The sequence below is a fragment of the Athene cunicularia genome (assembly GCF_003259725.1).
Source record: "Athene cunicularia isolate RWA chromosome 3 unlocalized genomic scaffold, athCun1 chr3_part1, whole genome shotgun sequence".
Taxonomy (NCBI): domain Eukaryota; kingdom Metazoa; phylum Chordata; class Aves; order Strigiformes; family Strigidae; genus Athene; species Athene cunicularia.
In genome coordinates, this window is record NW_020799097.1 from 3,826,071 (window position 1) to 3,853,315 (window position 27,245).

Genomic DNA, 27,245 nt, shown 5'->3' on the forward strand with positions numbered 1-27,245 from the left:
GGCAACGGAGCTGGGGCAGGGTCTGGAGTACAGGTCTGCTGGGGAGCGGCTGGGGGAACTGGGGGGGTTTAGTCTGGAGCAGAGGAGGCTGACGGGAGACCTCCTGGCCTTCTGCAACTCCCTTGTAGGGGGGATAAGATCATCAAGTTCCACCCCTCTGCCACGGGCAGGGCCACCTTCCACTAGCCCAGGTTGCCCAAAGCCCCGTCCAACCTGGCCTTGAACCCTTCCAGGGAGGGGGCAGCCACAGCTTCTCTGGGCAACCTGTGCCAGGGCCTCACCCCCCTCACAAGGGAGAATTTCTTCCTTACATCTAATCTAAATCTCCCCTCTTGTTAGCTCAAAGCCATTACCCTTTATTCTATCCCTAAACCCCCTGATCCAGAGTCCCTCCCCACTTTCCTGCAGCCCCTTTCAGTCCTGGGAGGCCGCTCTAAGGTCTCCCCAGAGCCTTCTCTTCTCCAGCTGAACCCCCCAACTCTCTCAGCCTGTCCTCACAGGGGATGCTCCAGCCCCCTGAGCATCTTCATGGCCTCTTCTGGCCCCACTTCAGCAGGTCCGTGTCCTTCTTTTGTTGATTACCTCAGAGTTGGACACAACACTGCAGGGGGCTTGTCATGAGAGCAGAGTGGAGGGGGAGAATCCCCTCCCAATTTAAGGAATGGAGGACGGTGACAAAGTAGTATTATGGACTTTAGAGGAGGAGGTATTTTAACGTGGTAGAAAATGAGAGAGGAGGGGATGAGTCTCTTGAGCCAAGGACCCAGCATCAGGCCCAGAGGGCGCCAGGGCAGGGTCAGGCTGGCTCTGAGGAAGGATTCCTTTGCAGAAGGAGCTGTTGGGCGTTGGAATGGGCTGCCCAGGGCAGGGGGGTTGTCCCCATCCCTGAAGGGGTTGAAGAGTTGGATTGACCCAGCGCTGAGGGATCTGGTGGAGTTGGGAATTGACAGTGTGAGGTTTATGGTGGGACTGGAGGAGCTTCAAGGGATTTTCCAGCCTAGATGTTTCTGTGATTCTGGGTTTGGACAGCACCCAGTCCCTGTGTGTGTTCTATCCTCCTCCCCACCACTGTCTTGGTTGAGTCAAGCTCTGCAGGATGGGGTATGTCTTGGAGAGGCGGTCGTGCAAAGCGAGCTGTTTTTTTGGGTGTTTTACCCCCACCCTTTCTTGCAGGAAGACCAAGGGATTTATCACAGCAAAGTCCGGGACATGATCAGCGACAACCAGTATCGCCTCCTCGTCAGCATCAACGACCTGCGGCGGAAGAACGAGAAAAGGGCCAACCGGTGGGTGTGTGGCGGTGGGGTTTGCCTCTGGCACCCTGCTCTGGGTGGGCTTTTGGAGGTCCAGCCTTGGTTTTGCATGTTCTTTGTGGCAAAGAAGGGCCAAACCTTGTCCTGTGCACTGGGTCCCATGTAAAAGGCTGACCTGCGCTTTTTTTCCCCATGACACCCACCCCATCCAGTCATGGAATCACAGAACGGTTTGGGTTGGAAGGGATCTCAAAGATCATCCAGTTCCAACCCCCCTGCCACAGGCAGGGACACCTTCTACTAGCCCAGGTTGCCCAAAGCCCCGTCCAACCTGGCCTTGAACCCTCCCAGGGAGGGGGCAGCCACAGCTTCTCTGGGCAACCTGTGCCAGGGCCTCACCCCCCTCACAGGGAAGAATTTCTTCCTTAGATCTAATCTAAATCTCCCCTCTTTCAATTCAAAGCCATTACCCCTCATCCTATCCCTAAACCCCCTGATCCAGAGTCCCTCCCCCTTTTCCTGCAGCCCCTTTCAGCCCTGGGAGGCCGCTCTAAGGTCTCCCTGGCGCCTTCTCTTCTCCAGCTGAACCCCCCAACTCTCAGCCTGTCCTCACAAGGGGTGCTCCAGCCCTCTGAGCATCTTCGTGGCCTCTTCTGGCCCCACTCAAGCAGGTCCGTGTCCTTCTGATGTTGGTGCCCCCAGAGCTGGCCACAGCACTGCAGGGGGTGTCTCACCAGAGCAGAGTAGGGAGGGGAGAATCCCCTCCCTCGACCTGCTGCCCACACTGCTCTGGATGCAGCCCAGGACATGGGTGGCTCTCTGGGCTGTGAGTGCACACTGCCAGCTCACAGTCAGTTTTCAATACACTTACAACCCCAAGTCCTTCTCCTTGGGGCTGCTCTCAACCCACTCATCCCCCAGCCTGTGTTTGTGCTTGGGATTGCCCCAACCCATGGACAGGACCTTGCATTTGGCTTGAAAACCCTTGATTTGGCGAAAACGTTTTGCAGCAAGGTGGGATTAAATGTGCGATATAAATCATCTCCTTTTTTAGGATGTTTGGGATATTTTGGACCAGGCTTGCCTATCTGCTCAGGGACATGTGAGGTTTTCAGTTTTGGTTGAGTTTATTCAGCTCCTGGCTGTTGCTGGCAGTGGACCTGACATAGACCTGTGATGGGCTTTCGGGTTTTTTTTTGCCTCTTGCTCCTAGTAAACTTGTGGAGCACATGAAGGCATGGGAAAAGTGTTGAGAAGGAAGGCAGGAGTGTCTGTGCTACAGAGGCTCTCACATAAACAACCAACCACCAAAAATTAAAAATTTATTATTAACACAGTTAACTAGCTCTCCATAAATTACAGGTTCCAATGTCTGTGAGAGGAGAACAGAACAACTTCCTAGGGTTTAATGACAACCCAAAATGCTCTATCACTCACCTGACAAGTGAGGGCTCTCAACCTCGAGGACCTGCTCGGGGCAGTGTCCCAACCCAAGTCACCTCCAGGAGTTTCCTTGGGCAGCGTCCTGACCCAAGGAGAGAGTCCTCGACCACAGCGTGCTGCTCCAGGGGACGAGCTCCAAGTGGCTGCCCCAGAGGACTCCGTTTATACCCAGGCTGAATCTGACCTGTAGTCAGTAGTGGCTCCCATTGGCCAAAGACCCCAACTACTGTGAAGCCCCGAGAGCAAAGGCAATCAGGAGCCGCTACACTTCAGCGGCCAAAGCGCCCTATTTTCATTGGGTGGGTGCACCTGTCAGAGTCTAATGGGTCCACATCATCACCTCCCTCTGTTTCAGGCTCTTGAGCAATGCCTTTGAGGAGCTGATTGCCTTCCAGCGTGCCCTGAAGGATTTTGTTGCCTCGGTCGATGCCACCTACGCCAAGCAGTATGAGGACTTCTACATTGGGCTGGAGGGCAGCTTTGGCTCCAAGCATGTGTCACCACGGACCCTGACTGCCTGTTTCCTCAGCTGCATTGTCTGTGTGGAGGGCATCGTGACAAAATGTGAGACTGGGGGCAGACTCAGGGGCTTTTTAGGGGTGATGGGTCCAGGTGTTTGCTGCAGGGATGCTGGAGTCCCACCAGGAGCTGTGGTACGTCCCGGCAACCTGGTCAGAAGGAACAGGGGGCTTGGCAGAAGGTCTTGAGTGTTGGGATGGTCTTTGAGCTTAGAAGATCCTGGCCATAGTTGACAGTGTGTTGTGTCCCAAGTGTATTTTAGCATTGGAGACCCAGCTGGGGCTGTCCTGACAGAGGAATGGGACATCCTTACCCCTGACTCCTCTCTCTCCCAACCTCAGGCTCTCTGGTTCGTCCGAAGATCGTCCGGAGTGTCCATTATTGCCCAGCTACCAAGAAGACCATTGAACGCCGATACACAGACATGACCTCCCTGGATGCTTTCCCATCCAGCTCTGTCTACCCTACAAAGGTGAGGTGAAGTTGCCGTGTAGGAAGCATCAGCAGGTTCCTCTGGGGAGAATGCGCCAGCTCAGAGCCCAGGGCTCAAATCCGTGTGCATCCTTTCTCCCTCTGCCAACATAGCCCATGAAGTAGAAAGAAAACATATTGCATGTGTGAAAGTCCCAGAGAGCTGCTGGGAACATGTGAAGAAAGTTACTGTTGGACACCAGGCCACCAGACCTGCTAGTTCAGATGTTGATTATGATCTTGGTTCTGCTGTAACAGGGTTTCTTAGAGGCTTGTCAGCCAGTCTTTTTGCTCTTGGGACTCAGCGTGGGCATGCCTGTACTGTCCTGGAAGGTGTACACACCCTTAGAGGGTTTTCCCCATGTTTGGGAACAGAGGAAGGTTGATCTGAGCTTTGTTGCCATTGTGCTCACAGCCTGCTGCATGGGTGATATGTCTCCACTGCCTGCAGTATGGACAGGGCTTGGGCAGACCTAAAGTACCATCAGTGGTGGGTGTTGGCACCTTGAGACTGGGGGGTGTGTGCGTGCGCACGCGCACTGTGGAGCTGGGGAACCCCGGCCTCTGGCAGAGCTGATAAAGCAGCTCTTTTAATCAGTCTTGTGTATGGTGGGTGATGCAGCCTGTCTTCCCACTGCTCAGCTGACCCACCTCTTCTCCCTGTTCTCCTGAAAAATGGTGCTATTTTTTTTTTATTTGGGTTCCTCCTCTAGGATGAAGAGAATAACCCCCTGGAGACAGAGTTTGGGCTTTCAGTCTACAAGGACCATCAGACCATCACCATTCAGGAGATGCCCGAGAAGGCACCAGCAGGGCAGCTGCCACGCTCAGTGGATGTCGTTCTGGATGATGACCTGGTGGACAAGGTGAAGCCTGGGGACCGCATCCAGGTGGTGGGGACGTACCGCTGCCTGCCAGGAAAGAAGGGGGGTTACACTTCAGGGACTTTCAGGTGAGCCGCCTTTTGTCTTCACTTTGGCCTTCTTACCCTTTTTAGTTGGGTCGTATCTCTGGAAGATGAGGTGTATGGCAGACAGGTGGCCATCTGTGTGCTGGGTCAAACATTGGCTTAAATCTACGGAGAGACCTGGACAGGCTGGAGCGATGGGCTGAGGCCAACTGGAGGAGTTTCAATAAGGCCAAATACCTGGGGCTGCTCTTGGGCCACAACAACCCCCAGCAGGGCTACAGGTTGGGGAGGAGTGGCTGGAGAGCTTCCAGTCAGAGAGGGACCTGGGGGGGATTGGTAGTGAGCCAGCAGTGTGCCCTGGGGGCCAAGAACACCAATGGCATCCTGGCTTGTGTCAGCACTGGCGTGGCCAGCAGGGACAAGGGGAGGGACCTGAGCACTGGGCGTGGCACTGGTGAGGCCACACCTCAATGAGGGCCCCTCACCCCAAAAAGGCCATTGAAGGACTTGAGCGTGTCCAGAGAAGGGCAACGGAGCTGGGGCAGGGTCTGGAGCACAGGTCTGCTGGGGAGCGGCTGGGGGAACTGGGGGGTTTAGTCTGGAGAAGAGGAGACTGAGGGGAGACCTCATGGGCCTCTACAGCTCCCTGACAGGAGGGTGCAGAGAGGGGGGATGAGTCTCTGGAGCCAAGGAGCCAGCGCCAGGCCCCGAGGGAATGACCTCAAGCTGCCCAGGGCAGGGTCAGGCTGGCTCTGAGGAAGGATTTCTTTGCAGAATGGGCTGTTGGAATGGGCTGCCCAGGGCAGAGGGGGAGTCCCCATCCCTGGAGGGGTTGAAGAGTCGGGTTGACCCAGCGCTGAGGGATCTGGTGGAGTTGAGAATGGTCAGGGTGAGGTTAATGGTTGGTCTGGAGGAGCTTCAAGGGCTTTTCCAACCGAGATGTTTCTGTGATTCTGTGAAATCACTTGGAAGTGATTTGCACCTTGCTTAACACTGTGTAGCTGTGAGCTCCAGCTGTGCACAGAGGGTGTTGGATGCTCTTAAAGGTGCTTCACTGATGTTCCAGTGCAGTCAGATAGAGGGGACTACAACTTTTGAACCTTTCCAGCTCCCTCCAGGACTTCCTAGAGCAAATGATGACTCTCTGGAAGTTGTTGTTGTGACCTGTAGACTCTGTGGGCTTTGCAGACCTGATTATGGCTGTGTCCCTTCTCCAGGACTATCCTCATTGCCTGCCATGTGAAGCAGATGAGTAAAGACATCCGGCCTCTCTACTCTGCTGCTGATGTGGCCAAGATCAAGAGATACAGCAAGAGTCACTCCAAGGTATTTAAGTCTTACATCCAGAAGACAGGCTTGTGTCAAAGCATGAGGTTTCAGCTAGAGCAGCCTTGGCATGTGGCTAAGGAGGTGTCTTCTTGCATTGCAAGTAACTCTTCAACCTCTTTAGCACTGTTGCTAGATTTTCCCCTCATTTTCTTTGTGTTTTGTGCTTAGGTTTTGACGAGGTCCTGGTTTTGCTTGGGGTTTTTTGTGGCTGCTTCTGTACTGCTAGCAGAGTATCCTTCCTGCCTGCTGGCAGCTTAGCTGTGCATGGCTGTTGAGACAGAGATTTGTCTGTGTTGTGTGTGTCCTGACCCTGCCAGCTGGTTGCTAGAGGATTTCCTCTGCAGGAGAAACACCTCTCTCTTCTCCAAACCCAAAACCAGGTCTGCCCCAACCTGGTCTTATGCTCAGAACATGTGCTTCACAGTGTGGAGAGGAGAAAGCCTTGTTTTCACATGGCTTGCTGCTTCCAGTGACTGGGTGACTGACAGGATGTTCTAGTACTTCAGAGCCACATTGAAAGAAAACTCTGGCAAATGGTCTTTTCCTTTCTAAATAACCTTCATCCGTGGGATTCTGTGATTGGAATAAGCTCCTTTTTAGTGTTGAAATGGATCTGTGGAGCTTTGCTCCTTGCTTTTATTTGCTACAGTCCATCTGATAGGCCGTGCTTTGACTCTTCTCTCTTAGGATATCTTTGACCAGCTGGCGAGATCCCTGGCTCCCAGCATCCATGGACATGAGTACATCAAGAAGGCCATTCTCTGCATGCTGCTTGGAGGGGTGGAGAAGGTCCTGGAGAATGGGAGCCGCATCCGAGGAGACATCAACATCTTGCTGATAGGTCTGGAAAAGCTAGGCAGAGGCGCCCTCAGTTGGTGTTGTTGGGGGGTGAGATAAAGGAGCATTTTTCTGGGCTTAGTTTATAGAGTAATTGAGGTTGGATGGGACCTCTGGAGGCCTCTGGTCCAAGCATGTGCTCAGGGCAGAGCCAATGTCACTAATAGACCAGGTTGCTTTGGGACTTGTCCTGTTGCTTTTGAACATCTCCAGGGATGGAATCCCATGACCTCCTGTGGCCACTATCCCAGTGTTTGACCACCCTTAAGGAGATTTCTTTTCTACCATCCAGTTGAGATTTCCTGTACTCCCAAGTTGTCCCCATTGCCTCTGTTCCCATCACTGTGCACCTCTCAGCTCTAGCTCCATCTCTATTTCCTCCCATCACGTCACTGAGGAGGGTGAGAAGATCATCTGATCCCAATATTTTCTGTCCCCTTCCTCACACCCCTGCACCGAGGAGCCCCAAACTGGACACGGTATCCAGGCGATGTGTGGTAATTGAACATGCTCTTCTCCATTTCAGGAGACCCTTCTGTGGCCAAGTCTCAGCTGCTGCGGTACGTGCTCAGCACTGCGCCCCGCGCCATCCCCACCACCGGCAGAGGCTCCTCCGGCGTTGGCTTGACTGCTGCTGTCACCACGGACCAAGAAACCGGTGAGAAGCAGGCTGATGCCTGGTGGGAGCTATCCGAGGGATGCTTCTTAATACCTGAGAGAGACTCAGCAAGATCCAGGGCTGCTGTTTGTTCTGCAGTGATGCTCGCAGGACTTGTTCCATCCAGAAGCTTTATGGCAATAATAAGGGTGTTTAGGGGTATTTTCTTCACCTCTGTTAAGTGGTGGTCTTCTCTACTCCTCCTCTGCTTGGTGAGGGCTAGCAGCAGCCTGGATCTTGTTGTCTTCCTCATGGGATTGCTCCTCATCCTAAATGTCCTCCTTCCGTCCAGTTGGGTAGGAGATGGGCAACCCTGAAAGATGTTGGTGTTCTTTGAGGCTTAGCCTGGACACAGGGGTTGGTGCTGTGGTGGAGAGGCAAGACAGGAGATGTAGGGGGCTATTGAATGGTGGTCAACCCTCTTTATTTTTTTTTCTCCCACCCCATCGCAGGCGAACGGCGCCTGGAAGCAGGGGCCATGGTGTTGGCTGACCGGGGGGTGGTGTGCATTGATGAGTTTGATAAGATGTCTGACATCGACCGCACAGCCATCCACGAGGTGATGGAGCAGGGCCGCGTCACCATCGCCAAGGCTGGCATCCATGCCCGCCTCAACTCCCGCTGCAGCGTCCTGGCAGCAGCCAACCCCGTCTACGGCCGGGTGAGTGCTGGTGTTCACTGGGCCCCTTCATGGGGAAGGGTGCTGGGAGCTGTCTTGGTGGAGGAGGCAGCTGGTGAAACCCAAAAGATCCCCGAAATCAGTGACTTGGTTCTTGCTGGGGCTGGAATCCATGGGGCAGTGAAGACCTGGTTAGTTTGGTTTCTGTTTCTGCTTGTATCCCTCCTGGAGGAGAGCAGGGCTCGGGTTTCTCACCCTGTTTTGGTTCTGCCTGGGTGGCTCAGGGCAGCCCAGTGCATCCTTGTCCTGGTCAACAACCTCAGTCTTGGTATCTAATCTGGGATCACAAAAAATACATGTTTTCCTTACAAATGAGAGCTACACCCATCTTCCAGGGAAAAGAAACCTTACTGCTGCAGTAGGCTGGGTTTAGTGTGGTGTCCAGCTGCCTGGGTATCCATCCTTTAAGGCCTGGCCTGAGGAGGCCCTCCCAGCCTTCCTGGCAGCCAAGACTGGCCCATGAGCGTTTCCTATAACCCCTCATATCGTCCTCTTGCAGTATGACCAGTACAAGACACCCATGGAGAACATTGGCCTGCAGGACTCCTTGCTCTCCCGTTTTGACCTGCTCTTCATCGTGCTGGACCAGATGGACCCCGAGCAGGACAGGGAGATCTCGGACCACGTCCTGCGGATGCACCGCTACCGCAACCCCAACGAGCAGGACGGGGATGGTGAGTTGCTTTAAGCTGCAGCCTCCTGCTGCTCAGTTCTGTCTTCCCTTGTCACCCCTTAATGGCAGCTCTTTGGGTTCAGCATCCCTGGCTTTGTTGAGGACTGCTTTTGGAGGTTGCTCCAAAGGCTAAAAGCCTGTTCTCTGTGACCCTCTCCAGCCATGCCCCTGGGCAGTGCCGTGGAGATCCTAGCTACGGAGGACCCCGATTTCGTGCAGGAGGAGGAACAGGAGCTCCAAGTGTATGAGAAACATGATGACCTCCTGCACGGGCCCAACCGCCGCAAGTGAGTCCTTCATCCCATGTCCCCTGGAGCTTTCTGGGGGTTTCCAGCACTATGAGTTGATGGGTTTGGCTTGAGTATCCAGGCAGTGGCTTATGGCAGGTGCCAGTGATGCTCTAGATGGTCCACGGGGAGGTATGTGGGCAGGATGCCAAGGGAGCCCTGCTCTGGGCTTGATTTCTCATACCAGGCAAGTGACGGAACATCTCCAGGAGCTGAATTCCACACATGCCTGGATGCCCACAAAAAGTGGGAAGCCCACTTCTGCAAACACCCTTTGCCTGTCCCCACCTTGGAGGACCCAGGTGTGCATGGATTCCCCGCAGGGAGAAGATCGTCAGCATGGAGTTCATGAGGAAATACATCCATGTGGCAAAGATGATTAAGCCCGTCTTGACCCAGGAGTCTGCGAGCTACATCGCGGAGGAGTACTCCCGCCTGCGCAGCCAGAGCCAGATGAACTCGGACATCGCCAGGGTGAGCCCCGGGAGCAGCTCCCTCTTGGGCCAGGAGGAGGGAAACTGAGGCACAGGCTCCCCTCTCCCCTTATGGGTGTTTTTCACCCTGCACATGACACCTCTCGGGGAGGTGGGATGCTGTGGTGGGGGTCAGCCTCACAGAGACGCCTCTCTCTGTCCCCCCAGACCTCCCCTGTCACAGCCCGTACCCTGGAGACCCTGATCCGCCTCTCTACAGCCCACGCCAAGGCCAGGATGAACAAGACTGTTGATCTGCAGGACGCGGAGGCGGCTGTGGAGTTGGTGCAGTTCGCCTACTTCAAAAAGGTGGGGAGAAGGTGTCTCTTGGTTCCTGGTGAGTCCTAAAATTGTCGTGGGAAGGGTTGGGTTTGGTGCAGGCTGAGCACCCTGGGCTACTGGTGGGGTTCTTTCCTGGTGATAAGTGTGGGATGAAGCCATCACGGTGGGACCTTGGGTCTCTTGAGACTGGTCCCCTAAAAGCAGCTTGAGTGGAGAAGCGGGCAGAGTCCACCCTGTCTTCGCCCCGCAGGTGCTGGAGAAGGAGAAGAAGCGCAGAAAGCAGGCGGAGGATGACTCGGAGACTGAGAAGGAGGAGGAGGAGGAGTCGCAGCCCAAGGAGGAGGGCAGGACAAGGAGGTAGGAGCTGGAGCAAGGAGCAGGGTGAGATGTCATGCAAGGGGCACCAGCCTCTTCTGAGCTCACAGTGGGCAGTGCTGGCCTTGGGGAAATAAATTATGAGGGGGGTGAGGCCCTGGCACAGGTTGCCCAGAGAAGCTGTGGCTGCCCCCTCCCTGGAAGGGTTCAAGGCCAGGTTGGACAGGGCTTTGGGCAACCTGGGCTAGCAAAAAATAACACTGTCCATGGCAGGGGGGTTGGACTAGATGACCCAACCTAAACCCTTCTGTGATCCTCTGACTGTTCATCACCCTTGGGGCTGGTGCTGGCTTGGGTCCTGGGCCAGGGGCAGGGCTGTGGCTCTACCCACAGGTACCCTGCGTGGTCTTGGCCAGATGCCTCCAGCAGCTCAGGGTTTGGGGGGTGGTCCTGAGGTCTGTGGTTTGGCTGGAGCAGGGGTGACCCCTTCTTCCTCCACCCAGGAGAAAGAAGGCACGCACAGGAGGTGAGGGGGACTCTTACGACCCGTATGACTTCAGTGACGCTGAGGAGGAGATGCCGGAGGGTGAGTCCCTGGGGTTTTGGTGGCATTTGGCTCCCAAGGGTGCTACTGCCTTCTGCCCTGATAGTTCTGCACACACTGGGGGGCAGCGATACCTTGGGGGGGGGTCACTCAAGGTCCCTGGCATGGTGTGGCACCATTCAGCGCCGCAGGATGAATTTTTTTTTTGAAACCTTCATGGCTCTGAGGGACAGGAGGGTTAGTACTTCTGTTTTTTGGGTTTTTTTGTATACTTTTTTCCATCCACTTATAGAATCATAGAATCTATAGAATCATTCAGGTTGGAAAGATTCTTGGGATCGAGTCCAACCATCAGCCTTGGCTCTACAAAGTTCTCCCCTACCCCACAACCCCCCACAGCTCATCCAAACGGTCCTTAAACCCCCCCAGGGACAGGGACTCCCCCCTCCCAGGGCAGCCTGTTCCACTCTGACCACTCTTGCTGGGAAACATTTTCTCCTGCCCAGCCTGACCCTCCCCTGTGGCAGTTTCTAGCTGTTCCCTCTTGTCCTGTCCCTGATCCCCTGGGAGCAGAGCCCAGCCCCGGCCTCTCTGCAATGTCCTGTCAGGAGCTGCAGAGAGGGATGAGGGCTCCCCTCAGCCTCCTCCTCTTCACACTGCACACTCCCAGCTCCTTCCCTGGCTCCTCACAGCATTGATTCTCCAGCCCTTCCCCAGCCTCGCTGCCCTCCTCTGCCCTCGCTCCAGCCCCTCGAGATCCCTCTGGGATTGAGGTGCCCAGACCTGGACACAACCCTCCAGGTGTGGCCTCACCAGTGCCGAGCACAGGGGACTGTCACCTCCCTGCTCCTGCTGCTCACACTAGTTCCAATCCAAGCCAGGAGGCCGTTGGCTTTCTTGGCCACCCGGGCACACTGCTGCCTCCTGTTCAGCTGCTTGTCCAGTGAGAACCCCCAGACCCTTCCAGACAGCTCCAGCCACCCCTCCCTGAGCCTGTAGCCATGCCAGGGGTTGTTGTGGCCCAAGTGCAGGACCTGGCTCTTGGTCTTGTTGACGCTCACATCCAAACTGCTGCTGAAGTAACAACATTGGGAGTGAGTTTTGGCATCGCCCACCGCATCCTAAGGCCAAGTGCTTTTACTCTCTGGGTGCTTGGACACCAGGCAGGGTGAAGGTAACTCTTCCTTCTGCTCCAGTCCAGGCACACGCTCCGAAGACAGGCGAAGCGTCGGCCACTGGCGAAGCAAAGAAGCTGGAGCTGCCTGAGCCGAGGTGAGTGGGAGCTGGAGGAGGCATCTGTCCCTGCGTGTCCCACCTCACCCTGGTGTGTCCAAGCTGTTGTCTGATGCTGGAGATGCATCTGTGGCAGGTGATCCCAGCTCTGGTTTCTGCTTTCCTGCTGGATGCTGCTTCTCTAATGGGGAAGGGCTGAGGGATCATGGGCTGCAAAGGATGTGTGTGTGGTCAGTCTCCAGAGCTGATTTCTTCTTGCCTTCCCTGTCCAGGCTGAAAGCGTTCAAGGCCGCTCTCCTGGAGGTCTTCAAAGCTTCCCATGCCCAGTCTGTGGGTCTGAAGAAGGTGATGGAGTCCATCAACCGTGACAACCCTGAGCCCTTCTCAGTGGCTGAAGTGAAGGTGGCGCTGGCCCACATGCAAGATGACAACCAGATCATGGTGTCCGATGACATTATCTTCTTAATCTGAGCCTCTGGGCAGAATAACCCAAGTTCTTGTGGACTCTCAGCTTGGAGACTCTGTTTGCATTCAACTCTTTCCTGAACGCTTCACGTGGCTGAGCTGAACTTGTGGGAGCTCAAGTCTGTGCACTTTACAGTCCTTCCTTGCTGTGCATTGCTGGCACCAAAAAAGCCAGGAGCTCTCAAAGCTCTCATACTATTGCTGCCTTCAAACTGGAGTAGAGGAAGGTGTTACTGCGAGGAGGTGAAAGAAAATTTTAGGTGCAAACTATCAATGTTCTTAATGTATTGTTTTTAGCTTTAGAGGTGATAGTTCCAGCCTTTGAATAAAATCTGGATTTAAGAGTCCAGCATTCAATAGCAGTGGTGGTTAAGTAGTGGTATGGTGGGTCTACTGTTAATTGAAGCTTTTATTTTTCCCCTTTTTCCTTTTTCCCTCAATTGTATAGCTTGGGTTTGCTTGTCTCACAAGTAAAGAGGCCTAATGCCTGTCCTGTTGACTCTGACGTCCCCACCACAGGTAGGTTTGGTCTTCAGCAGCTGCCTTCAGCCTGGGATTGTGTTTACGTGAATATAATGGGACCACCACAAGTGGGAGGAAACTTGTAGCAAAGAAAGGTCAAAGCTACAAGGACCTGCTGCAAATCTTCCTGCATCCTGTGGAAAGTAACCACGAGCTACAGTCTCCATAAATGCCTTCCCTTGATTTTTGGGGGATTTGTTGAACTGTCTTGCTCTCTGGGAACACATAAGTAACTCCTTGGAGAAAGGCTGATCCTAGAAACCAGCAAGTTGCAGTCAGACTGGTCTTGGCTGCCTGTGATACCAGAGCTGCTGAAGGTTTTTCGATTCTTTTTAACTTTTTTTTTTTTTTTTTTGTGTATGTGTGTGTGTGTGCTGTTGAGTTTGAGGTTAAGTTTAGGAGAACACCCTGAAGAGCACAGGCTCTTTGCTGTTGTCCTTCCCCATCTCTGGGCAGCTACACAGTTCATGTGTCCTTGTTTCTGGATGCAATAAATATTTTGAGTAATAAAAATATCTAGGTACTGTTTTCCCCAGGCCTTGCTGCTTGGATTTAAACCATTCCCCCTTCTGGGGGTGCAACCCTGCACTGCTACAGGAAGCCTTCGGGCAGCTGCCTGCCCCTTTGGGCTCAGGGACCGTGTTGGGCATCTCCTTCCCCACCACGGTGCCTTTGCCTTGGCGGACCAGGCACTTGCAGACATCCCCTGGGGGTGGGTGGGTCATCAATGTGGGCAGCTCCTGCCTCTCCTGATGCAGTTACGTGGTCTCTGCCCACCTGGAGCTACACACCCCAGTGATGTAAGAGGATTTTGTAGTATCTCATTGCACAGGGAGAGGGGAAACCCCAATTTTTTTTCTGCAAGGCAGACCAGTTGAATTATAAAAGCCTGATTACTGAGCTCCCCTCATCCAATACAGCTGTGACAGCAGATTTTCAGGTTTGGAGGGGATTTTTGCACGTTTGCAACCTCCTAAAGGTCTCTGGCTGGATGTATAGTACTTCTGCAGAGTGACTTCAGACCTGTGGCCAGCCTCTGGCTTGTAAAACTAAAGTTTGGTGAAGGTGAGTTAAACACACAGATGGTCAGAGATGTTCTGTCTCTGATTTTATTACACATCTTCGGTCCTGAGCTTTGTGGGATGGGGAGGGAAGCTGAGCCAGCACACTCTGCTCCTGCATGGCCACCACCGTGGTGGCTCCACGCCGCAAAGCCCCTGGGTGGGAGTGATGGGCCAAACCCACCCAGGTGCCTTTTCCAGGGTGGAGGTGGTGTTTTCTTACCAATTCATTCATGGGCAAAGCAACCAATTTTTTTTTTTTCTGGAAAGGTGCCCGGGTGTTTATAAAAAGTTCCCCAATAAGTTCTACTGCTCTGATGTTGCCTTGTAGGACTGCGGCTACTGGCATCACCTTCCCCTCTCCCCACTTTGACTTTTGGAGGCTGTTCCTCTTCCCAGATGACAGCAGGGGAGCAGTGAAGGCACTTGGCAAGAGTGACTTTTTGGAGCCGTCTCTTTTTCTCTTTGCTGAGGCTTTGAGTTTTCCCTGTCGTTACAGCAGGGGAACTGCTAATATTGTCTTTCCCATGACAGGACACCAGGAGGAGCTCCAGGGTAGGTCAAGCTCTAGTTTATTTTACTATCCTATAGCCTAGGATGGTAGGATGTAGCTTATCTACCTCCCTGGTGTGCTGGTGGCCACCTCGGTATATCCTTTGCAATTGCTCAGGCCCTTGGGAGAGGGGTCTCTGCTGGCAAGGGAAAGGCAAATCCCTGATCCTTGGAGAGGAGCTGGCTTGGTGGGGCTGTAGATGGTCCACAGCTTGTGGGACGGTTGGTTTTGGAACTGTGGTGAACAGAGCAGCTGGCTGTCAGCCCCCAGGTCCTCCAGCATCCCTGGTCCTCAGTGCAAGTGCAAATCCCTGTTGTACGAGGGGCAGGGACAGAACTACACAAAAAGCTTGTAACTCGGTAGCTTAGGAAATGGGGGGCAGCAGATAGATGGTTGTGAGGATGTACCACCAATGCAGAAGCATCACAAGGGTTGTGAATGCTTAGGAAGGCGGCTTCTTCATTTAGCTGCTCTCCGGCCCACCTGGGCTGTGTTCAGACCAAGAAAAGGTGCCCCTGAGTGCTCCCCCTAGGGCTCTGCTTTGGATAAACACGTGTGGCTTCCTTGTCCCTGCCAAAGGCAGGCAGGCATGAGGTGCCATGTGAGGGTCAGTGAATCGTGGTGGGAGTAAGTAGAAAGATAAATGTTTGCTAATATTTGTATAATAATACTTGCTATTATATTTAATTTCCAGGCTTCATTACTGATGATGGAAAAAAACCCCAAACCTGTTTGAAACTTTCAGAATAGATAAAAATGAAGGTTATGATACTTTTTTTTTTTTTTTTTAAAAAAAAAAAAAAAAAAAAAAAAGGAAGGAGACTGTAGGATAAAAATTGCAATTCTCAAACCTGTCTTGAGTAATATTAGGGGTTCAATAGGGAAGATCCCATGGAAAGACGCCTGGAAAAAGGTTTTCTGTATCTTGAAAAAAATAATCTTATATGCAAGCTGGGTGAAACAAATTTTGGATTCCTTTAGGTTATAATTCATCTAATATAGAAGGGACTAAGTCTAAAAAACGTCTGCAGGCATTAAGATTAATTTGGGTTAAAATAAATAAGGTTTAATTGTGTTCATCTTTAAATGTGCCTGTTGCTTTGCACTATGTCTAAAACAAGCTTAAAATGCTAAGCTCTAAGGTGTCTTGATTTTGAATGACTGAGAACAGTTGAACTAAAGCAGTATATTGGATTCCTTCTGGGAAATCTTGAAGGATGGGCGCAGAAAACTGGAAAGAGGGGGGGAAAAAAAAAAAAAAAGTGAGAGAGAAAAAAGGAGAAACTAGGGAAAGCCATAGTTCCCAGAAAGCTGTGGGGACACATGATGAAGAGAAAGTTGCGTCACCCCAAAGCAACAACAAAACTGCAAGGCACAACATGTCAAGGCAAACTAACGCTGCTCCTTGACAGGTTTTGTGACTGGGAGATGAACCGTAGGTGTGTTTTTATCTTGATGTTATTAGGCCTTTTGATACAGTTGCCCCATAGTCTCTCATAAGCAATGCTAAAAAAGTGGTCTATAAATGAAATGATGAGGTGGTGGGCAAATCCTTGCTTGGAAAAGCCCTACTCAGAGTGTAGTTGTGATGTGGGGAGGGTGAAGAGAGCGGGTGTTTGTCCTTAGTACTGGCCACCCCTTTGGTTAGCAGGTTGGGTAGGGGAGCAGAGTATCTTCCTACTAATATTGGCAGGCTGATGGCCAGTTGGGAGAGGCCTTGAACGTTCAAAAAAGTTAGAATGGTGCGAATAATGTGAAATATATAATATATATATATAATATATATATAATATATATTTTATATATATAAAATATAGAATTCCCAGTTCAATCAAGATGTGTATAAGCCTTTGAACTGAGGTAGGGGAAATCACCTGCCTTAGTCAGAGACTAGAGGCTGATGGGGAGATAACAGTCCTTTGGGAAGAGACGTTTCATTAGTCAAGCAGATCACAAGCTGAACATGAGCCAGTAAGTGCCATGTTGGTGTCAAGACCCTGTTTTATTGGGCTGTATAAAATGTTATAGAGTTTCAAAGAAGAAATGAGCTTTTTTTCTTTGGCCACAGAAGAGAATAATGAGCTTAAATGTAACATGCAGATCTTCAGGAATAGGTTAGACAGTCCCCGATCAGGAACGATTCCAGCAGAGGTGCTGCTATGCTGAGGCTGAACAGGAGGCCACAGATGCACTAAGCTCCTTTCCAAGATCCCTTTCTCCCTGTTTTGCTATAACACACGGGGGGGTATAGTGCACAAGGTACAGAAGTATGTGACGTTTCTGCAGCTCTCTAGTCTGTCTATGTGATGCCATTCCAAAACACCATATGCTAAGAAGGGTTTGGACCCAGGCTCTTCAGAGGATCGGAAAGTAAAGGAGGCCAGCTACCTCCATGTCTTTGTGGCCTGACGTATGGAAGACCTACCAGGCAGAAGTTTATAGCATGCATATGCAACCTCCATTGCCTAAGGAAGAGCCTGTATGTGAGGGAGAGGTAGCTGGGCTTTCCCCAGAATGGCGCCGAGAATGTGCTGACTAAAATTTATCTTGGTGGGGAAAGAATCAGATAGCAAAGCTGGTCGTGTCAGTGTGACTAAGACCAGCGGCTGAGTTTTCAGATGAACCCTACGAAATAGGTGAGAGCATAAACTTCAGATCCCACTGAAATGGTGAGCGTGCAACCTCTCTTGAGGGACATTGTGCTCCTTTAGAGATTAAAGATCACACGTAATTAAAAAATATATATATATATTTAGGGAATCCAACTTGAGCAAGAAAGCGTTTGATCTCGTACATTCCCTGTTGCCTTCTCTCATGTTATGTCCTTAATAATTTACCTGGTCTCATCCCTGCTGCATGGGAGTGAGAACACGAGCCCCAGTTCTGGCCCTGACCCTTGTTTCGGGTTGAGAGGCTCGATACAGAGTCTGTCCACCGGTGCCCTTGTGTATCACCCGTGACCCAGCTCCTCTGTCCTTCCAGGGCTGGGTCACGCATCAGCAGTGTGACCGCAGTGTCGAGTTCTGCACCCAGGCCTTTTTCTGGTGCCTTATTCAATGCATTACACCTTAGTATTATATTTCTTAAACCCTTAGTCCCGTCACTCTTGTCAGGGCTATTGATGGTAGAAATTAAACGCCCTATTTATCTGCCTGTTGCGGGACAGGTGAGCACCTAGGGGTAAAATCGTCACGTCAGCGCCATCAGCGTCAACTAATCCTTGCCTCCCACTCAACCCACAGCTCTGGCCAAGGTGTGAAAGCCGAGCCAGGGGTGGCAGACAAAACTGAGGTTTGCCCATTACCCGTAGAGGGAGACCGGAGGTGTCTCTGGTCCCTCCGAGGGCCATGAGCAGTGACACAGCGCTGCGGTTGCTGTCGTGCTGGAGCAGTGCGTGCTGGCAGCCCCACGCAGAGCTTTCTGCCGCCGGTATCTGTGGCAGCCACGTTTTCCCCTCAAAATTTGGTCTTTCCAGTTCACGTCTCTTGGCTGTGGTCTGCAACTTGGTCATGAGTCTTGTCGGTGTGATAAAGCTCTGTCAGCAAACCCCGCCGTGGGTAAGCACGGATGCGTACAGTCAGCCCTCTAAATCAGAAGGTAGGTGACGTTGTGGTGTCACACATCATGAAGGGAAAAACTGGGGTGGCCACTGAGGCAGGAGTAGGGTGCTGTAGGTAGAGGCCCCTCCTTGTGCTTGTGCTTCATCTGACCTGCTGAGCTCAGCTCTGAAATATTCATTTGGCTCTGATGTCTGGAGATTTCAGGAGTTGAGATTTCAATCCCAATATCTCCTTTTCTGCTGCAGGCTGTGGAAGGTCCTCTGATGTGCTCCAGCTGAGCTGGCTGAGACACCTGCCCCCAAAACGCTGACTGTTTTCATAGCAGGAGTCACGCTGGCTTGCTGGGATGCAGACACTGACACTGGGTCCAATGGACCCCCATCCGTGGCATGCTGTGCTGGTGGGGTAAAGGGTGCTAGAGAAACACTTCTTCAGGATAAGTCTTGTTAATTTATTACGATTTCAGCCATATCTAGTCTCCCTAGTCCTCCTCTCATGGCAGGCCATGGGCTTCCAAATCAGAAAAAGATCATGTCATCAAAGTGTGACTACCAGCTAAGGATATCTGCAGGATACAGCTGAGAAACGGCACTTGCTTTGCCCAGTAGCGAAGTCAGTGACATGCAGGTCATGCTTCAGTGCCTGATGTTTGTTCCTCCACGGTCAAAGGGACTCGAGTAGTTTTGGTTTCTGTCTGCTCTGTAGTTGTAATTCTGTGTATGTTGAGAGGTGGTACAGGTGCCTCCTGTGATGTGAAAGCTCAAAGTTCAGAGAAACTTAGGCACACGTGGCATCCAAGACCAACTTGAAATCGGGCATCTCTGATACCCAAAGCCTCTGCAGTGTTACAAAAACCTTAACCTAAGTCTGTAATGAATCCTGCTGCACAGTGATTTTCTTTATAGTAATTCAAGTGTGGAAGTTCTTAGCGAAATTACAACTTCACTTTGATTTCTAAGTCTCCATCCCTGCTTCAAGATCTTGTAACATGGGAGTGAAAGCTTTTTCCATCAAGAAAAGTGTGGCCAGCAGGTTGAAGGAGGGGATTCTCCCCCATCTACTCTGCTCTCATGAGACCCCATCTACAGTGCTGTGTCTAGCTCTGGGGCACTAACATAAGAAACACATTGACCTGTTGGAGCAGGTCCAGAGGCCACAAGGATGCTTGGGGGGCTGGAGCACCCCGACTGTGGGGACAGGCTGAGAGAGTTGGGGGGTTCAGCTGGAGAAGAGAAGGCTCCAGGGAGACCTTAGAGCGGCCCCCCAGGGCTGAAAGGGGCTCAGGAAAGGGGGGAGGGACTCTGGATCAGGGGGTTTAGGGATAGGATGAAGGGTAATGGCTTTGAATTGAAAGAGGGGAGATTTAGATGAGACCTAAGGCAGAAATTCTTCCCTGTGAGGGGTGTGAGGCCCTGGCACAGGTTGCCCAGAGAAGCTGTGGCTGCCCCCTCCCTGGAAGGGTTCAAGGCCAGGTTGGACGGGGCTTTGGGCAACCTGGGCTAGTGGAAGGTGGCCCTGCCCATGGCAGCGGGGGTGGAACGAGATGATCTTTGATGTCCCTTCCAACCCAAACCATTTTGTGATAACAAGTTGGGTTTTTTTCTCCCTTATAATGACTCATATTAGGTGACCTCTTTTAATTTTCAGAGAACTTCAACTCAAGACCAGTTCAGTTGCAGGAAATTCTAGCTCAAAGAGGGAATCCTTGATGAAGACAGCAAACGTGAATGGAAAGTGGTTGTCAGGGCTAATACCCCAGTGTTTGACATGACAACGTCATTGCTTCATCTCACGTAAATATTTCTGCTTAACCCTATACCTGCCAAATCCAACCCATTTTCATGGCACTGCCCTTTCCCTTTCACTGTAAACACTCTGGGGGAAAAAATATTATTTTGTGGGCTGTAAAAGTAGATTTCTAGTAATTTTAGTAATTCTACTCTCTCTTGTTCTTCCACATTCCGTGTCTCAGTAGTTGCATTTGTGAATATATAGATGTGAGCAGTTGGAATAGAAACATGTCACAAAATTGATATAATCTTAGGTGAACTTAGTAACCAGAAATATGAAAAATTTAGATGAGATGAGTTGCTGATCTCTGAACTGTTGGTTGAATCAGACCACAAAATCATAACAGCATCCTGCAGTGACATAAAGCATCAGTCGATAGAGATTTCTGACGGTATTATTCAAGAGAGGTGTTAGAGGAGGGACCAGATGAGTCCCTTCTCATTTGAAAAGGGCGTGAATCTGTGAGAGGATCCTAATTTTCTGGAGGCCCCAAAATGCGATGAATCTGTTGATTTTTCTGTAGGACTGAAGATGAATTTGTATGAAGGGTCCTGCACTTCACTCCTCCTGTTCCAGCTTGGCTACCTGGCTTTGAGAGGCTTCTCTTGGGGCTTTTCTCCACAGAGAAGCTGATCAAACTGGTTACATGCTCTTCTTCCGCAATAAAAATATTTTTTACTCTCAAAGAGAGCTGCCGGTGCTTTGGGGGAAACAGCACATGCACTAGTCTTTCCCCTCCAGTTTGTGGCTGATTCTTGTCGGATCACAGCCAGCAGAGTCCTTGCTCCTGCCTCCCCTTTCACTTTCACACCTCCCTCCCCTAATTACAAAATGGGGATTGTTAGCTTGTGTGATTAAGAGCCATTATTTTTCATGAACAGAAAGGAACAGAGGCACAGTACCAGGTGGAGGAAGCCAAATAACGTAGTGCCAGCAGAGGCCCTGACCCAGCTCTTTCGGGGCTGTCCAAGGAGGATGGTCAACCCAAGGCCAACCGTGGGACCCACCAGTCAAGTCAATGGGGGACGCTTTCCTTCATCACCTTGGGGTGTGGGGCACATCATGGTGTGCTGGGAAGAGCATTTAGGGGCTGTGCAAGGCTTAATTAGGGGGGGGTTAGGAGAAGGGGCAAAGTTGGGGAAAAGAAAGGATCGGGGTGGGTCAGTGAGGAGCAAACAGGGAAATGAGAGGAGGGATGATAGGGGCTGATCCCACGTGAGTGGGACCGTGGTCAGTATACTTGTCTGCCTGAGTTCTGTGCTGTGTCTTCTTATTAAATCCTTTTCTTAACATGTTTTTTTTAATTGTAATTTCACTCTCTACCCTAAATGCAAGTGCTGCAAGGTCTAAGGACCAGCAACCTGGGGTCCAGGGTATGTGCTCGTTGTGTGAGTGTGTATGTCAGTGTGGAAATGCTAAAGACATCAAGCCAGACTAACTTCGGGTATTGGAGCAGCCATAAGTCTGGGCAGGATGCTGGAGAGACCAGAGGGTCTGCAAGTTGGCTTCTGGGGATACTGGGAGGTCTAGACCAGCTACTGGAGAGATTGTGGGTATCTGGGAGTTGGCTACTAGTAAGGTCATAAGACAGGGAGACCCACTGGTGTGTGTTTCTGTCTCTGCATGGAGCAATGGGGAGACTGGGGGTTCCAGGGGCAGCTACTGGAGAGATCCATCTTGTATGTACGTGTGTGTGTGTGTATATATATATATATATATATATATATATATATATATATATATACAGACACCTATTTTCCCCTAACAGGTTTTCATCCTAATCAGCCAGAGAAGTGAACAAGATGAGGTCACTGGTCCTGTTTGTGTTTGCCTGAGTGATGGTTTTTGCCTGTGTTGATCCATGTGGCTGGACATCTGCATACATATATAAATTATATAAGTATTACATACGTGTGTGTGTGTATGTGCCTACTGGGAATTTGTGCTCAGCTTTGCTACTGGGGGGGACATGGGGGCATAGAGCTGTAGCAGATTTGCCTCTACTGGGTTTGAATTCAGGGCCACTGGATCTGGCAGCCCCAAACAAGGACAGCACTACCTTCTCATCGTTCCAAGGGCTTAAACATATATTTTATTGGTGAGATGCACTGACAGTGCAGAAGAAAAAGCACATTGGGAAAATCCTTAAGGAGCAATCAATCCCATCTAGGCTTTAGCTGCTAAATTCTGCCAAGCCCTTACATTGTGCGTGCTGAAGCTTTACAAACATTTGTATTTGATCGAATTTGGTGGGATTTTCACAGGATCATCAAAAGATACTCCCCGTTGCTCGCCAGGGTACCGACTCCACGTGAGTTTGCTCCAGTGGTTACCACAGGGGGTCCTATGCTTCCCACTGTCCCCACACCTCACCCCACACGTTGTTGTGCCGTCACCATCTACAGCCACTGCGCCGGTGGAAACACAGCTCTTTCAGGCACTTTAAAAATAAGAAATAAAGCGGTTTAAAAATACATTATATTTTCTCCAGACCCCTGGCACTCAGAGGAGACCTAGGCAAAATGCAGCACAGTGTGGCCATGGCGATGGTCTACCATGTATGTCCAAGGAGTCCATCCAGGGGAAACACTACTCCAAGGACTGTCCAGTGGACAAAGCCAGAGAAGAGGCAGGAAACCAGCACTCCTACAGCATACCTCAAGCAGGGTCTGGCGGCCCAAAGCTGAACTGAAATGGGGCTCCTGGTGATGGACTGTGGAGGCAAACCCATAGTGGTGCTGGTCAAGTTCAGCATGGACAGTTAGCACCCTCAGGGCTCTTACAGGGCATGCATGAGTTTTTCAAAGAGCTTTCCAGAAAATGTCCAGATGGGATCTCAACAATGAATGGGGAAGACATCCCAGCTCCTGGCACTCTGAGGTCCCCCAGGAGGACTTCCCCTGGGCATCAACTCTTCCCCTGCCAGATCACTGCAGCACGGAGGAATCCCCAAGATGAGGTGGGGGTGGATTGCTCAACTGAAGCAAAGGGAGGTTAAGCCATGAAGCTCCATGTCCTGTCCTCATTTTGAAACCCTTGTTCGGTGCTTGACTTTGCAGCATGTTGATCTCTGCCGTATGGTTTGTGTGAGTCACATGGAAGTGCATCCACAGATGTGTTTGTGGTGAGAGAGCTTTAATATTAGAAAGAGTGGGTGGGAAGGGAAGAAAAAAAAAAAAACCTACCTGAACAATTTTTTTTTTTCTCCTTTTCTTCTCTTATCTCTTGATCTGCCTGAATAAAGTGTGTTGGTTGATTTAGGATTCTGAAGACATAAGTATCTGCCCTCCCCTTTCTGGAGGTAGGCGGAAGGAAGTGGGCTAGAAAATGAAATATCAGCTCCTAACCTCGGGTCAGGTAAGCCAGCTAAATGCTGCAATGGAAAGGATGGTAGAGGTTGACATTGACTATAAAAAGGAGATCACAACCGGCTTTGAGACACACGCAGAGTGGAAGAGGTCTCGGAGAAGGAGAACTCTTGTGCTCTGCCTCCGCGTGCATCTGGCTGAAGCAGCAGAGGGGTTGCTATGGCTTTTTCCAGCTGTGCTGCAGTGGTGAGTACTTATATTTGGTGTAACTGTTAAGATATATTTGCTGCAAAAGAAAAAGCAGAATGCAGATCCCACGATGCTGTTATCTGCAAACAGCCCTTTTGGTCTTAGTGGGAGCTGAGTGGGATGCTAAGTCTGTCTGACACAGGTTTCTCTCCTGAGCTTTTGAAAATGGGTTTGGTGCTTGAGAGGCAAGGAGACAAAGGACTATCCGTTGTTTATCTGTGAGGGCAGCACTGCTGATGTGGGATTGGGAGAGACAGTCAACATCAGGCAGTATGTTATCAAAATTGCTGAAATTTCACTGTGAAGTGAATCTTTGCGCATTTAAGTTTCAATCTGGGGAGTATCTGCAGTACTGTCAACTCCTGTGATTTTCTTAAAATGTATCTGTCTTCTTTTCCTAAAATCCTAGTCTCTGGAATGGCCCAAGAATCTCAGATTTCATTGAGAAAAAGAGTTATGCCCAGCAGATGGCTGCTAGGTGGCTAACCTGTCCTGTCCTGAGAATGCATATGGCTTACTACATTTCTAAGCTTAGGCATGGAGTCAGTCCTTACCCCACCTTGCAGATCCTAAGACTGCTGTTTGATGTGGAGGAGGACCTCTCATAGCTTGTTGGAGAGATGCTTTTCTTGGTGCAGAGCCAACTATGAATCAGAGTTCGAATCAGAGTTTAGCATCTGTCGTGATGAGTATTATTAACATTGTTGGGTTATCTGCTCATGCTGACCTGTCTCAACAAACGTATGAAGATGATCCATTGATGGTCCAGTTTAGTCAAGGCTCGGCTCTTTGTGTTCTCCCTTTCTTGACTGAACTGAGCTAATGACACCTTTTCTCTCTCCCAGTTCAGAGCACTGCTTTTGGTGCTGGTTCTAGCACTCACCGTAAAGAGCTCACCCCATGGGAGGGTTGGTCATCCTCCACCCAACAAGGACAGTGGCTCTGGAAGAGTTAGCAGAGGTTGCCTGAACCAAAAGGATCTCAAATTCCCTTCAACACTGAAAGTTGACGTTCGTATCAGCAATTCAGATCAAGCCTTTAGGACAGTCCACGATGTCAGAAACAGATCACTTGCTCCTTGGGATTACAGGTAACTGTTCAGTTGTTGTCTAAGTGGTTGGGCTATGGTTGGGCTACACAGACGGTATTTTTGTGGTGAATGAATGTTGGTTCTCAGCATATGCTTGGAGTCCTGTGGATATTGCAAACACTTCTTGAAATGCACATTTTGATGCTGGGTGAGATTTCTCCAAGAGAAACTGCAGCACAGAGGGACATCATTGGAATGGTTTCTAATCATCTTATCAATCTTTGTCAATCATAGAATCATTTAGGCTGGAAAAAACTTTTAAGATCATCAAGTCCAACTGTTAACCTAACACTGCCAAGTCCACGCTAAAGCATGGCCCTGAGCAACACATCTTCATGTCTTTCAAATACCTCCAGGGATGGTGACTCAACCACTTCCCTGGGCAACCTGTTCCAATGTTTGACAAACCTTTTGATGAAAAAAATTTTCCTAATATCCAATCTAAACCTCCGCTGGTGCAACTTGAGGCCATTTCCTCTTGTCCTATCACTTGTTAACTGGGAGAAGAGACCAGCTCCCACCTCGCTGCAACCTCCTTTCAGGGAGCTGTAGAGGATGATGAGGTCTCTCCTGAGCCTCCTCTTCTCCAGACTAAACAACCCCAGATCTCTCATACTTGTGCTCCAGACACTTCACCAGCTCCGTTGCTCTTCTCTGGACATGCTCCAGCACCTCAATGTCTTTCTTGTAGTGAGGGGCCCAAAACTGAACACAGGAACCGAGGGGCGGCCTCCCCAGTGCCAAGCCCAGGGCTCAGATCCCTTCCCTGTCCCTGCTGGCCACGCCAGTGCTGACACAAGCCAGGATGCCATTGGCCTTCTTGGCCCCCTGGGCACACTGCTGGCTCATAATCAGCTGGCTGTCGACAAACTCCCCCAGATCCTTTTCTGCCAAGCAGCTTTCCAGCCACTCTGCCTCAAGCCTGTAGTGTTGCATGGGGTTGAAATGATGATGAATTATTCCTCTAGGAAAAATAAGATGTCAGTACATTGTAATTTTACGTTTTCTTAACTTAAAGAAATTTCTGAAGGCTGAAATTAAAACCAAACCAAACCAAAATCAGTTCTGTATTTCACCCAGCTCCACTCCATTCATCAACTGCTAAAGAGTGATATGGTGGTATTAACCTCCCCCAACTGATTCAGTTTCTAGAAAATAATTCTAAAAATGTTTAAGATAGGGAAACTCTTTGGATGTGACTCATAGTGAGGATACACAGGTAAATAGCATGCTCCTTTCATGGAGATAAACAGGAAGATCCTGCCCAACCACGTTATCCAAGTGTATAAAACCCTTTTGTGTCCCCATCCCCAGGCTTGACGAGGACCCCAACCGCTTCCCCCAGGTGATTGCTGATGCCAAGTGCCGCCTCTCTGGCTGTGTGAACGCACTGGGGCAGGAGGACCATAGCTTCAACTCCGTCCCCATCCAACAGGAGATCCTCGTCCTCCGGCGGGAGCAGGGGGGCTGCCTGCCCACCTACCGCCTGGAGAAGAAAGTCATCACCGTGGGCTGCACGTGTGCTGCTCCAGTCATCCACCACCAGTCCTAGGAGGGATTAGTATGAGAGACAACATCAGGAAGAAGAAATGTCTCCTATGAACACCTCTTAGGGGAGACGCCCAACTTGCATTCCTGGAATTCAACATGACATTTCCTTTCCAAATCTGAGCAAATTACCTCCTGAAAGTATTGATTCTTGCTGGTTTTTATTTCTGAGTGGAAGTCACTGGGAGCTGGTGATGGAAGGGAAAGAGAAGGATGAAGAAAAAGTTTTGTTTGTGACTCCAAGCAGAGAGAGGGTAAAGCAGTGTTTTCGGGGGGGTGGTTGTTTTTTTGTTTTTTTTTCCTTGTCATTGTGGCTTATATCAGTTTGGTGAATCAAATGAGTTATAGTTTCAAAAGCTGTCCTTGGCAGTAAATTTCCCTAATATATACATGCCAGCCAGCACTGACACAAAAAATACGTCCTCCTGCACCTTCTCATCCTCTAGCTCCTTTTTGTCCTTCCGCCATGCCTGCTCACTAGTGTATTATAGTGTAAATGTGACACAAACGCCCCTAGGCCTGGCTCTTACTGCACTCTAGGGGGGATGCTCCCCTGGGGAGCAGTGGCTGACTTATTTCAGAGCTTTTTGGGACAGAATTGAGTCCACTTGCATTGAGTGTTAAACCAGCAGAGAACTAACGAGTGTTTATATTTCTATTTATATCTTCTATTTATGACTGTATTTATGGCTTTGTACGTGCTCAGAGTATAAAAAAATGGTAGATGTTTATCTGTATTTATTCAATAACTTATCTGCTGAATAAAAATTGTATTTTATTTAAAAGAATGTTGTTTTATGATAGCTCAGAATGAAAGTAGACACAGAGAATGGGTTTGTGCTGCTGTAGCACTGAGAGATTTCAGCTTTTTCCGGTGCAGGGATATGAGTAAGAGGGGACACAAGAGAACTTGCAGCCTAAATCGATGAAAAGATGCCAAAAAGGTCTGAAAGTGGTGAAGTGAGGTCATACAGGCAGCACGGGGGGAGTTGGCATCATGGAACCACGTCCTCTAGATCTTGGGGATGGTCTTTAGGTACGGTGGGAAAAGCAGTGGGAGACATCGCACCGCAGGGCTGCAGCTGAGATTTGGGATGGGGGTCTAGCCTTGCTCATGGGAGCTGGAAAAGGCCTGTCTTATCCTCTTCCAGACAAGATGTCATCCTTATAAGCAACCTTCTCCTCCGCTACC

The 27,245-nt window shown here is 50.5% G+C and overlaps 2 protein-coding genes across 2 annotated transcripts; both read left to right on the top strand.

Moving 5' to 3' along the window:
* Positions 1–661: 661 nt before the first annotated feature.
* On the top strand, positions 662–12,871 carry MCM3 (minichromosome maintenance complex component 3). The gene is made up of 17 exons (XM_026846416.1): positions 662–706; positions 997–1,286; positions 3,052–3,260; positions 3,557–3,687; positions 4,400–4,638; positions 5,814–5,922; positions 6,613–6,766; positions 7,289–7,420; positions 7,873–8,081; positions 8,599–8,773; positions 8,933–9,059; positions 9,383–9,533; positions 9,701–9,841; positions 10,065–10,171; positions 10,633–10,715; positions 11,870–11,945; positions 12,179–12,871. Exons 1-17 carry the CDS (start codon positions 662–664, stop codon positions 12,375–12,377), a joined length of 2,577 nt encoding a protein of 858 aa, XP_026702217.1. The 3' UTR covers positions 12,378–12,871.
* Positions 12,872–23,148: 10,277 nt separating this feature from the next.
* On the top strand, positions 23,149–26,261 carry LOC113478343 (interleukin-17F-like). Its single transcript, XM_026845480.1, has 3 exons — positions 23,149–23,215; positions 24,261–24,505; positions 25,820–26,261. Exons 1-3 carry the CDS (start codon positions 23,186–23,188, stop codon positions 26,055–26,057), a joined length of 513 nt encoding a protein of 170 aa, XP_026701281.1. The 5' UTR covers positions 23,149–23,185; the 3' UTR covers positions 26,058–26,261.
* Positions 26,262–27,245: the final 984 nt, after the last annotated feature.